The following is a 14,014-nucleotide window of genomic DNA, read 5'->3' as shown; positions in this document are numbered from 1 at the left end:
TGTCTGAGCCTTCACATTGGGTCCCAAAGAGAGCGGGTTAGGAGCGTGCTGTTTATCAGCTAGGAGGCACTTTGTTGTTGAAACCACTGGTGTTGGTGTTTTCGATAAAGACTTGTCATTGCATTTGAGAGAATCTAAGTTAGCTGGGCTGAGGGGAGGCTTATCACTGTTACTTGTATCTCTTGAAGACTTCGTTGTTGATTGGGACAATATTGCTTGATGGACTTCGTAGCCCTAGGGAGCATTCATGGCTTGCTTATTATCAAGCTTCTTTTAAAAACCCGGAACTCCCAGACCTAATAAACCTATGGGCTTATTAGGTGAATCTTTTCATACACTTCCACTTCCACTGAACAGCTTGAACTCAACTTCTTTAAAGGATGGGCTCTTACTCTTGCGACGTGTTCTCGTGCCCCTTGCAGAGTTTGCCATCAAATGAGGTTTCACCGTAGTATCACGAGAAATTATTTTCAAATTAATTATCCCTGTAGTTTTGTTTTTGTTTCCTTATGAGCCAGATATAGAGATGTTTAGGAGGAGGGCGCAAACTGCACCCAGTCTAACTAGCCCGCTTCCGCTCCTTATCCCCTATGTGTCTACCCTAGAAGTCTCATAAGTTTCAAGTCCCCCCTTACTTAGTCCATATAGCCTGCACGTAAGTGATATTTGAAAACCTTAATTCGTAGGGAAGAAGAAAGGGAAAAGAAAAACGGCACCCAAGCCACAGGCCTAAACACGTCTTAGCTCCAGTTCTGTAATCCCGCAATTCTAGTCACTGTCTGCAACTATGTTTTCAACCAAGTCCCTTACAGCGAGCTGTTCCATATCTCACCTCATAAACAGAGATGGGGGGGCTGCAGCATCAATCAAAGAAGGACCAAGGAGCAGCGTCAAAATCCTCTTAAAAAATTTCAGGCGGAAAAAACTCCCTGCCGCCACAGCCCTACAACCAGTGTTCTCTCAGGGTATCCAATCTTCCACCTCAGCCTCTGCCTCTCAAAAACAGCGCTGGCTTCCACCGCAAGTGAGAACTTCTACCTGGAGAGGTAATGCAGGAAATGTAGGTTCGCGTGTGTGTAATTAGTGCGCTGCCGGCAGAGTCATTCCGGACTGAGAAAAAGCCTGAAAGCGCTTGTCCAGGAGCAACAAGCAAGAGTCGCCGCAGCCACCTCCTCTCACAATCGAACTGGCTCGCCAGCGCTTGGCCACGCCCACCTCAGTTAAGGAGCATGAAGGGAGCGCCTTAGCATGTGGGTGTGATGGTATCCCCATAGAGTTTTACAAGCTTTTTTTTTACAACAACTTAGCTCTGTTTTGAAATTTTTATTTAATGAAATTTTGAAAGGTGAAATGGTCCCTGTTTCATTCACGGAAGCTGTAGAGGTCAATTCTTATCGACTGATAAGTCTCCTTAACAATGATTACAAGATATTTTCAAAGATTCTGGTGAATCGTTTATCTCAAGTTTCTTTCTCTCTTGTGCACAGGGACCAGAATGGGTTGATCCCCGGTAGACTTATAGCTACTAATACTCATTATCTATGCCAATCAATTGATTATTTTAACACCTATAAAACAAAAACAGTCATTATGATGTTAGATGCAGAGAAATTGTTTGACAGAGTTCAATGGAATGTATTATTTGCTATTCTAAGTAAGTTGGCGGTTCTATCTGAACTCTGTCAAGCAGTCAGAAATCTCTGTTTCGGCGCTCAGGCATCCATATAATAAATGGCAATAAACCTGGCACGATCTCCACTAGCCGGGGGATGCGGCAAGGCTGCCCCCTTTCTCCAATATTGTTTCTCTTATTTTTGGTACCTTTAGCCTGTGCAATAAGGCAAGATCGCTCTATCTTACCCCCGGTCCCTGGCGCCACCAAATTGAAGCTGTTCTCCGATGATATGGCTTTATATCTGGCAGCTGAAGAAGAGAATATCCGGCGCACTTTGGTCAAAATGAGTGAATTTACAGCTAGTGGGGGCTATAAAATTAATCAAGCAAAGTCAGAGGCACTCCTTTTTAACTGCTCCCAAGCTGTCTTACCTTTCTTGGTGCAAGGACAACACCTCAGGTCCCATTTTATAAGATATCTGGGAATATTTGTTACGTGCCATCTGGAAGATCTATTTTTGCTTAATTATATCCCTTCTTTTAATAGATGCAAAATCTGCTATCCCAATGGAAGGACCTTCCTTTGAAAATTATGGAAAGAGTAGCTCTTATTAAAATGAATATGCTACCCTTGTTCTTATATTTATTTTCCAATTTGATGGTCAAGGTTCCTCAGTCCTTTTTTGAGCAAATTATTTCTGGAATAAGATCCTTTATATGGCAGGGCAGAAAACCTAGACTAAAGCTAGAAACTCTACAACTAGAAGTAGACGATGGGGGTCTTGCGTTACCCAATATACTAATATACTGTCAAGCTTCACTAATCAATTGGTTAAATTACAACAGCTCGGAAGAGATGTCTTCCGCTAACTTTTTTCTTGATCTAATGCTGGGGGAAATGGAGATCGCTCTTGCTCCTTTTTTGTGGATCCCTAAGCTTCCAAAGAGATCCCGATACAAAATTCCCAAGATTTTAGCCTCTCAGTTCCAGAAGGTCTGGGAGAAATTTGATATCCCTTGGCTACACCCCCAGGTGAGAGTAGTGGAATGTCTCTCCTTGGGACTACATATGGCCATCTGGACTTGTGATTTCTGGGCTAAATCCGGATTCTGAAAACTTCAGGATTTGTTTTTAAATGGCAGATTGAGAATTTGGCAGGAAATCAGGTCGTATAATAGCAATATCAAGACGTCTCTTTTTTTAGCGACTTCCAGATAAATAAATGTTGCCCAGGACTAAGGAACGTGGACAATTCTGAAGGGTTAATATTGAGTGAAGCTCATTTTATACTTAAAGTTAGGGGAATTGGGAACTTGTATAAACTGTTTAATTCTACTCAGAATGACCAAATAGTTCTAATCTGTCTGGAAAAAATCTCAGAGTCAATCGACTGCAGTCTCAACCTTCAGCAATGGCACAGTTTTAACAAAATGGGTTATAAAGCAGTAAGAGCATCTAACCTAAGGAGGATGGCGTTTTTCAGTAAATGGCTGATTTACTTACTATACCCAAACTCCATAACATCTACCCTGCAGTCGATCCTCGATGTTTTAGATGCCGTCAGGCCTTAGGAGATTAGCTACATGTGGGATTTACTTGCACCCAGATTGCAAGCTTTTGGGAAAATGTTTTTTCAGAAGTAAGAAGAATACTGACAGTCGACCTTCTCGAGGCCGTTACAGCTCTTTTAGGTCGAGTAGAAGCTTGAAGTGTATTAACTCTACTTCAATGCCAATTTATTTTCATCTCTACATTGGTAGCAAGATCATTGATCTTGGCTAATTGGAAAACAGTCGTAACTCCAACTATCTATCAATGGGTAAAAAAAATGAATAGAATTTTTATTCAGGAAACTATATATGCAAGGAGAGTGGGTTCTGTGATTAAATTAAACAGAATATGGAAAGAATGGAAATAATCAAGCTTTTTGTGTGAGTTATTTTTACGGTTTCTTCATGTTTAAAAGTATTTATTTATGCTATGTATTTCGATCTCTATAAGCCCTTTATGTAAATCTTGGAAAAAGTATTACAAAATGTCTTTTATGCTACATTGAAAATAAAAACGTTAAAAAAAAATTAACCATATTGTATGAGCGGGAGGTGAAGCAGTTTAGCTCTTGGTCTGTTCAGTCTTATGTCTGCTTAGTTAACAGTTTAACTAATTTCCTGGAACGTACAGCATGTACTCCTTTCTTATTAATCTAAAGTGTTTTTTAGCAATTTGAATAGAAATAAAGATGATTTATCTCTGAAACAGATTAATTAGGTTTTACTGCCGTTGCCATAGCAGCATACGTTCTTTGATTACAGTAAGCAGACATTTTTTAGCCCACATCAACAAACTTGAAGGTGAAATAGGCCATTTCAAGTAAAAATGTACTATAAAAATGCAAATACCGATTGTTTCTTTCTTTATCAACATTTATGATTAAGCTGGAAAGAGGTTCATTGAGCTAATCTTACAAGTGTGTATGCATTGGCCCAATAAACCTCGCAAGGTACGATTATAAGAGTATGTAATGCAGAGAACTGACAAAACCAGGATAAACTAAGTCACAGGACATTGCCTCAGACAAAATGGTATACACACAAACATAATCAGGGCCAGGTTTAGCTCTGGATGCGCCCAGTGCGACAATCACTGTTGGCGCCCTGCGACCCATGACCGCCTACTTGATTCTCTCACTACCACCTGTAAAAGTGCCCATCATCTCTCCTATCATAAGATATTGCTAAGCACAGCGCCCCCCTGAGGTCACAGCGCCCTCCACTACAGGTCAGTTCCCAGTGCAGCCACACCAGTCGCACTGCCCTAAAGCCGGCCCGGAACATAATAAAGGATTGATAACGTCATAAAACAAAATAATCAAGTATCCCTCGTATTATCCACAAGAACTAGTGGGCCTGCAGCACCGGCTGTGGCACCTACACAAGTAGCCTTTGAAATCTGTTTCAGGTTATCCCTTGAAGGGCCTGTGTGCGCAGTTTACAGTCACCTCAACCTGGCATTTAAAACCATTTGTCAAGCCTTAAACTGCCCTTTTATTACACATAGTTCACCCCTAAGGTAGGCCCTACATAGCCCTATGGGCAGGGTGCTGTGTAACTAAATGGTAGGATGTGTACTTTTAAGTTTTACATGTCCTAGTAGTGACAAACAGTTACATTTGTTTTTCACAGCTGTGAGGTCTACTCCTCTCATAGGCTAGCATTACGAATTCCTTAAAACAATTTTAAGCTGTAATTCCTGATTAGAAAGTAGTATCTAAATCATGTTTTATATCTATGGAATGACAATTAGAAATCCTCTTTAGTGGTAACGTTGGATTTGACATTACTATTTTTGAAATGCCACTTTAAGAAAGTGAATGTTTCTCTGCACTTTACTTAGCTCTGTGTGCCTGCGTCTGGGCTGGGTGACAGCTAAACTATGTACATTCCCTCTAGACAGCCACAAACACAGGAAGCTCGGTGTGGCAGGACTCATCTTTTTTCATCTGCATTCTGGTAGTCTTTCTGGCCAGGAAAGTGGAGAATATGCTGTGTCTTAGCCACACACAAATGACTGGTTACTCCCACAGATAGCTTGTCTGACAGGGGTGGGGTGAAAGGGGGCCTGTGCACTTCAAGGAGCTGCTTTGAAGCCACCCCCACTTCAAAGGCACATTTGGGTATAAGTACTGGGGCTCTGACCCTACCAAATCAGTATACTACTGAACCTGAGAAGAACTCTGCTGAAGTAAAGACTGCTGTGCTGTAAGGATTGTCACCCTGCCTTGATTGACTGTTCTGAGGAATTGCTTCTCTGCTTTGCTGAGCTGCCCTGATGCCTGCTGATCTCTGCCCTGCTGAAGACAAGGACTGGACACATCTTACTTGTCTCTAGAGTGACTCAAAGGGCTTGCTTGCTTGCTTCCTCCTGTATTCTGAATCTCAAGGGCAAAATAGACTTCTTATAATCCTGATGGTGCTGCTGGACTCTGCCATCTGTGAGTCCTACCTTTGCCTGAGGTGCCCTCGACAGTCCTGGACCTCATAAGTGGGTTTTGCAGCTGTTTTTTTACAAAACCGACTTATTGTCACCACTGCACTGATCGGAATTGACACAGTGCCCTTTGACGCTGATGCAGTGCTGCTCTAAAGATATCCCTGTGCAGTTCCACGACAACACAGTGCCGATCTTATGTCCCAACGGCGAGCTTCCATTCAGTCACAGCGCCGGTCCGAAATCACAACTGCAAGGCTCTACTCAGACACATCGACCCGACTGCGTGAATCGGAACCAAAGCATCAGACTCTCCACATCGATGCTTTGCTCCATCCAAGGTACTTTTTCAGCAGGACCTGCACTCCATTGTGATCGACCTGAACTCTGGATTTATCCCAGTCTTTCACGACCTTAAGTCACCTTATTGTGCTATTGTCTTCTATGCACTGTTTTTGTATTTATTCTTTAAAAATCCATATCTCAACTTCTACCGATTGGATTTTTGTCATTTTGGTCTTGATTTACTCTGATAAATATTCTCTGTTTTTCTAAACCTGTGTGGTGTCTTTTTGTAGTGTTTCACTGTGTTACAGTAATTAATGTGTTGCACAAATACTTTACACATTGCCTTTTAAGATAAACCTGGCTCCTCTGTGCAAAGCTGCCACAGGGTGAGCACAGGTTAATTTAAAGTGTATTTTGTCTAACCTGACTAGGATTGTGGTCCCTTCTTGGACAGGATACAAACCTCTCCCAACTGGAGACCCAATTTTTAAATGAGAATGGACAAGGTCTTGTTTCTAAGAGCCTCCCATTATTAAGATTTTTTATCTTTGCAAAATGAATGATTAAAGCATTTCATTGACTTTGAATGAGGCTCCAAATTGTAACCTCTTGAATTGTTTGAGGTTCCTCTTTGGAAATCATGATGGAATTTCTGTTAACATTGAACCAAAAAAGCAGTCTTGAACACTGTGGCCTTGAGGTAGAATACCGTGTTGTATCTAGAGGACTTTCAACAAGAAAACTATGATGAATGACTGAGGGTTTTGCCTCCATTGACTCATTTGAATTGAAATTGTTGTTGGCAACCTCCAAAGAAGATACAGAACTAAACATCAGTACAGGAATTGTTTGCACGTCCAGTGCAGATTTTCTGGACCTTGATTACTAGAGAACCATTTGCTACCCACAATTTATTTATGACTTTGGCTTTTTCTTCAGGTCGTCAGTGTTGTACTTACTTTTATGCTCCTCTTTTAAATACAAAATCTCCTTTTTTGCCAGTCCAGGAGAAAGGGCATCTCTTCTCTGATCAATGTGGTCATGCTGGATTATCTCACATTAAACGCCTTCATTTTTCCAGAGCATGTTCTCCTTCCAAGGGTCCTACATTTACCTATATCTCTTTGGGAGACCACCACTCCTAACATAGTGATTGCTGGTGTCTGATGTAGCTCAAGGCACCAAGGTGGGAAATTGAACAGTATTTGGATTTAGTGATATCAATGACCATTTTTGAAGCTTCTCTTTCCTTCAAATCCGACCCATTTTTATGAACATACCCTGAATACTTTTCTCACTTTTGTCAGAAATAAGGAAAGTGTCAGGATTGATTTAAATTCAAAATCTTTATTCGGCACAGTCATATTGGCCAATAAAAAATGCATAAAACAATATACAATAAATAGTCAATAAACAGTATACAAAGTTAAAAGACTATAGTTTAAAAAATCCCCGGCAACACCCTCATGCTAGCTATTAAAATATAATACATTTTCTAAGTCGAATCACACCCCATATTTAAAGGGCAGCGCTAAGGCAGATAGAGGGAGTCTCCAATGTACAAAGGTATTGTAAAGCAGCATTTTGGTCCCATAATTCTGTGCAAGGAAAATCATTTTTTTTTATGTTTGAAAAGCTTTATTTAGCAATCAATAACAGATATAACATATCAGCAATACATATAGAAGATGAAAAAGCAGAAATATAACAAAATAATTGGCTGATACCTGGAAGAGAAGGATAAAAGCATTTTTTGGGAAAGTAAAATCAGTTTTAAATAATGTTTCCTTAGAACATTACAGAAGCTACAGACTAAGATAAAGTTCTGTGTGCTTTGTTTTGAAATGTTATCACACGGGCAAGGGTTCGTGTCCATCGCCCGTGGTTTCATGATTGGTAAAACAACTAAAAAATGTGCTATGCTACAGCCTAATCAGAACAATACAATGCTGGGTATTAGTCACCCAGGACAAATATGGATGGTATCTCTTCTGAGAATTGTTCAAAATGTAAGAAACTATCATGGATTTCTTTAATTCGACAAGGGATCTTTATACAAGTATAGTGCTTAGAAATACATACTATGAGGGTCGTGCGATACCGGCAAATTAAACCGTACTTTTAATGTTACATTAATGTGGTAGAGCCAAGGGATTTTAAAAGCATGGTTTAGAGCTAAACAGTCTAAAATAATTGATTTGGTAAAGCATGTTTCAGCTTTTGCCCAGATGGAATACCAGAATAGTATAGGTTTCGGCAGAAGTGAGTCTTCCAGGTAAGTTAGCCCAGCCTCCTTATGAACAATAAAAGTTGGTATGGAAGCCGGGGTACTCAGCAAATGCCTGAAGAGGGCTGCTGGTTGTATAACCCCAGAAGCCTCCTCCAAACATGGCAGTCGACAGTGCTCTTGCCCTGTATATAGTGATAGTTTCTTTAACTGGATGGCTGCCATGTTTGTGGGAGAACCTAAAGACTTCTTAACATACTCAGCCCATTTTTGAACTGGCATTTTGTATCTGATCCGACTATGAGCCATTATTAGAAAATAAAATTACCAAGTAACAGAATGAATTCACCCCCATTGATTTTTCCCCACATACCATTGTTTATGTTTTCCGGGCCTCCATAATTTCACAAAATGAGTCAATCAGTCTCTGCAGGCTGACAGGAGTTCTTGACAACAGCACAGCTTCGTCAGTGCACAGCAACACAGGAGGGGGTGGGGGCGAAAGGCCAGTGACAATGGGTGCGTCTGCCCGCAGAGCATGAAGGACACCATCAACCCCATTTAAAAAAATGGAAAACAGAAAAGGTGCCAAAACGCAACCCTGTCTTAGTCCCCTATTGATTTTAAATGAAGGGGAACAGTCTCCATTGGGGCCATAATGGACCTTGACAGCCAAATTCTCGTACAACCCTGATAGGAAAGAAACTATATTCACAGAGGCACTGAGAGAAGTCAGGGTAGACCTGAGAATCGAATGGTCAAACAAATCAAAGGCGCTGTTAATGGTCAGGAAAACATAGATATAGAGACCCTGACTTGGCTTGTGTGTATCTCCCAATGATCAGATCAAGATTCACACACTGCTCCACTGTCCTCAAACCGCTCCTGAATCCGTACTGGGCATCCGACAGGAAAAAGTTATCCGCTGCCCACTCCTTTACTCTCTGCAGAAGAACCCTACCCATCAATTTTGCTGATGAATCCAGGAGGGAGATGGGGTGGTACCATGTTGGGTCAGATTTGCTCCCCTTTTTAAAGATAAACACTATGATGAATCAACCCAGCTAGAAGGGAACATGCTCTCAGCAGCCGCGTTAAACACCCAAATCAAAATAGGGCACCATAATTTCCCTATTGCTCTAAAGGCAACGACCGGGACTACATCAGGGCCGGGAGCCTTACCCCTGCCACTATTTTCTAGGGCAAGGAGAACCTCATCCAAGATAATATCCAAGGGACTGCAACATACGTGCTTAGCCCAAAACTGGGGATATGTTATCTTTAAGGGAATCAAAAATACCCAAAACGTGATTGACCCACACTTGCTGGGACACAAATGTGGTAATTTCAGGTATTGTATCGCTTTTTAGAGATGGGGCATTGACTATGACTCAAAACAGGGTGACATTTTTCGCCTCAATTGCCTGGGCCCAATTTCACTAGGCCTCCTCTGTAAGCATCTTTTTCCTGGCAGTCTGTAGCAGATTGTAGTTCTTTATTAATTGCTTAATGGGTGAATAGTCCCTGGTGGAGCTAGGCATGGTAGTCCATAGAAGCTTGGATGCCTGAGTACATGGGTGATTGAACCATCCATGCTGCATTGAAATTCCAGGTCTGAAAGGTCTTGTAAGTAGTGCATTAGGAGACCTGATGATGTTTCTAAAAGCGTGCAACAACTTGTCATGCTCCACCGCACCTCCCAGGCACTAGTTGAACTCATAGATAATTGCTTCTGCAGTACGCAGTGAGGGTCAACCCATGTCCGTTTAATACGAACATCATTGGGCTTAACTGGTGAAGCGCTGGCAACACAATACATTTCTATGGAGCTTTCTCTCAAGAAAGGCATAAATACAACTGGTGAGATGTGATCACACACAGCAGTTGGATTCATTCAAAAATTGCAGACCAGTTCACTAGTAGTAGAAGGTATCAGGACATTGTCAATTGTGGTATGGGCATCTCTGCCAATAAAAGAGGGAATCTGTTCATTTTGTCCATATTACTAGTCTCTAATAATAAAAGATCATACTTAAAAATAGTGAAATTCAGTGATTCCCCATTAGCATTGTGTGGAAAGTGTAGGATTCCTGCACCTGCTACGTCAGTTAGACCACACACACATCTTGTTAGGAGAGGGAATTGTTGTATGTTGAAATCCCCAGCCCAAAAAATGAAACATTTAGAATGAATTGGGCCTAAAAAGGCTTCCAGACCAGCATCAAGAGCTAGTACAACATCACTGCTGGAAGAATCGAACACCACCAGATCAGATCCACCCTTAAATGATAGCCATAAAAATTGAAAATGAGGAGAAACAGAAACAGACTTCCTCAGTAACATATACGGTGTTAGAATCTGTAGGCCACCTTTAGCCCGACCTGCTACGGACAGTATGGCTGCTGTGAAAATGGATAAAAACCCTTCTATATTAATTGGATCCAGACGCCAAGTTTCCTGAAGGCAGATGATGTCCGAAAGTGTAATACAATAGTGCCAGTCCGGGGAACTTAGTTTACTTTAAAGTCCAAAAGCATTCCCTGAAGTCAGATGGCAAGTTCAATAAACTACAACAGAGGGACCCTGACTGTTTCAATTATGTGAGGAAGAATTCAGGGAATAAACTATAAAACACAACAAAGCTTCCTGCACCTATCTATTTCGGTATTAGGCAATATGTCCATATGTTAAAGCAGAACCCACAGTCAACAGTGTACACAAATAAATCACTTCATTTATTTAATTATCTTTTCATTTTTTTTGGAAAACATATACTTGTATATTTTTAACTGTATATTAATACATATGGTACATATTACATCACAATCATGAGACACAGATACATCTTATCTTAAACGACCCACACCAAAATGATATAAATAGATACCTAAACATAATAAGATGCAAAACTAAAACAATGAACATCAAAATTTACAAAAAGGAGCAAGTGTTATGAAAAGACAGAAAAATATACATAACAATAAGACATAAAATTGTACACAAGACCAGCGCCAATGCGCGTTTTGGAGATCCTATATATCCTATACAGGCTCCTTCTTCAGGGCGTGTTCAATAGGTCTTTCAAATAGCAACAAATACAGGACAAAACTTCATGTCCAACGTCATGTGGTGGGGGTACTTGTACAAATTCAATATTGACAACCGTTGGTGGGTACAAAAACCAAGATAAGTATACTTGATATAATTTAATATTATGTGGCTGAGAGCTAATGCCAAAAGGGAAAGCTAATTATACCCAATAAACCAAAATCACCGAAAAGTGAAAAGATAAACCGAAAAATATGTGAATCAGAAAATGAAGAAAAAAAGATGAATGCCAATCACCTAAATAGTAAGCATAATGAATATACACATACTTGGAACAAGGGCTTTAATTGGAAACCCCAGACATAAGATGACTTCAGTTGGTGTATTTCTTTTAAGAGGAAACTAAAACGGAATCAGAAATAGATGAATAGCAATGTCAAAATAACAGGATGAACTAAAGCTCCTGTAGTTTATATTGTTACCTTTTTAATGAACAGGGTTCTCAACTTTATGAATAAATCATAAAAAAATATATAAATAGCGCAACTGGAGTCATAACTAATAACCATTCTTTATAGAATAACTCGGTTGCATCAGAGATAAGAAAAACATGAAAACCTCAAATGGTGCATTAATATATATGGAAAATGTGTATAAGCTGCCCAGACATATAGGGTGTCACCTGTAAGTGAACCTGAGATTATGGGTCTTTAATTTTATCTAAAATCATGCGACTCGTATGACAATATGGTCTATTTCATCTTTTAGACAACATTGGTAGCGTGATACCTGATTTCTATATCAAGCTATAGGTTCTGCTTTAACATATGGACATATTGCCTAATACCGAAATAGATAGGTGCAGGAAGCTTTGTTGTGTTTTATAGTCAGATGGCAAGTTCCTTCAAAGTCTAGGTGCTTTCATTTTAAAGAAACAACAGGAAGGCTGATTAAACCTGAATTGACGTGCTTAAGTGACAAATGGGATTTGTTAGGGATAAGACTGGTAGATACGGATATGGACACTGGGTCAGGACATAGCGGCCGAATGGCCTGGTCAGTCAAAGAATCCATGCAGCTAGAAGAGGAAGATTTCTCAGTAGTGCAGAGTCAATCAATCTCTTGCAAAGTGCTCAATGCCTGGAACCTATTGACCAGAGAGATATGAGATGGGCAGTCAGCAGGGAATGACTGGTTGTTTGATGGATCGTAGGACGCTTTTGGGAGTTGATGCAGATGGCAAGAGAAATAGCCCAAAGGGAGAAGCATAATGTTCCCACCAGTTGGCAAGGTGGATGAAGACCTAGACAAGGATTCTCCTGCAGATCTGGGTTGTTTAAAATTAATACTAATGCAATGCCCCTTTAAGGATTTCTTTGTTGGACCAACCCACCCGACTCTTCTTGTCAGGAGGATTTGAACAGCTTTAGAAATTGTGAAAACAACTTAGAATGAAGCCAGTGGAGCACTTTGGGGCAGATGTACAAAAGAATGACGGAGCATGGTGTCAAGCAAAACTTCCTAACCCCACGCCTGCCGTTCTGAAAACGCAGGGCTGCACCGTATTTACAAAGATATGGTGCATCCCTGCATTACCCTAGCACTGGTGCTAAATTAAGATGCCTAGTGCCAACGCAGGCACCTTTGCACCATAATGCAAGGGTGCCTGCATTGGGGGGAATGATTGTTTATTTGCAGGAAGGTGTTCCTCCCTGCAAATAAACAATCACAAATGGTGATTTGCAACTCCTGGGTGTACTGCATTGTGAAGCACATATAGAAGATGCAATGATTGTTTATATGCAGGAAGGGACACCTACCTGCACATAAGGAATAATTTAGAACATTTTGCTGTTTCTATGTGTGCTGCAGAATGCAGCATGCATGGAAAAAGCAAAACAGAGGAGAAATAAAGCATTTCTCCTCGTTTTGCCATAAGACCAGGTTTTCCCTGGTCTTAATTTGGGCGCTGCCCCATATTTACGCCACCTTTGTAAATATGGGGCAGCGTCAAAATTATTGGGTGTTGCGGCAGAATGCCCACTGCAACACCCATTGCCCACCCCTTTCAAGCCAACTTTAGCGTGAAAGGGTGCCTTATTTACAAGGTGTTGTTAAGCCACGTTAAGTGGCTTAACACCACCTTGTAAATAAGTCAAAGCCCCTATGGCCTCAGAAACGTTGTAAAAATTGACGTTTCTGTGGCAATAGAGACTTGCAAATATGCCCCTTTATTCCTTAACTGGATGGATGTTTCAGTTATATCAGGAAGCAAGGGAGGAAGTTGGCCATAACTGCCACATTGGGGCAGCAAGCAGGAGTAAATTCATGGTCACTGGGTTAGAAAATCCCTCCCATTACTTTGTCTCCTCATAGTTCCCAGGTTTGGAGGGGAACACTAAAAAGAGGTTCAAATGGTTGCATAATGTCATGGTTCCTTGCCATGCTGTTTGAACCAATTGGTTGGGGCTGGAGCTGGTTAGACTGATTCGGCTCCTACACCACGTGGCCCAAAGGCTATTTGTTTTTTGGCCTTATTGGAGGGGGTCATGGTGCAATGCAGAAGGGCAGCTGACTAAATGAGTGTCTTTAGAACAGGTAAGGGAAGGGGTTTGGTTTAGGTTATTTCCAGGCATATCAGGACCAAATACTGAACCTTTGGGTGTGTAAATTCAACCCCATCCCTAGCGGACCGAACAGTAGACATGGTCTTAATGCTACATAAGCGGTCTTCAATCTGCCCCAACCATTTATTAATAGGTAAGAGTAAACTTTCCATAAACCCGTTTACACTGTCCAAAAGTCTTCCCTGAAACAAGTCCAAGTCTCCAGCAGAATGCACAATAGAA

The 14,014-nt window shown here is 40.9% G+C and overlaps 1 protein-coding gene across 1 annotated transcript in view; it reads right to left on the bottom strand.

Moving 5' to 3' along the window:
* The window catches only part of SERPINA10 (serpin family A member 10), a 97,707-nt gene extending 96,693 nt beyond the window's left edge, over window positions 1–1,014 (bottom strand). Inside the window, exon 1 of the mRNA XM_085626468.1 lies at window positions 833–1,014. Within this exon, the coding sequence (XP_085482594.1) occupies window positions 833–837 (5 nt within the window). The 5' untranslated portion in view covers window positions 838–1,014. The remainder of the gene's footprint in view (window positions 1–832) is intronic.
* Window positions 1,015–14,014: the final 13,000 nt, after the last annotated feature.

This window comes from Triturus cristatus, chromosome 9 (assembly GCF_964204655.1).
Source record: "Triturus cristatus chromosome 9, aTriCri1.1, whole genome shotgun sequence".
NCBI lineage: Eukaryota > Metazoa > Chordata > Amphibia > Caudata > Salamandridae > Triturus > Triturus cristatus.
The sequence above is the reverse complement of the archived record's forward strand: the minus strand, read 5'-3'. Positions and strand labels throughout refer to the sequence as shown.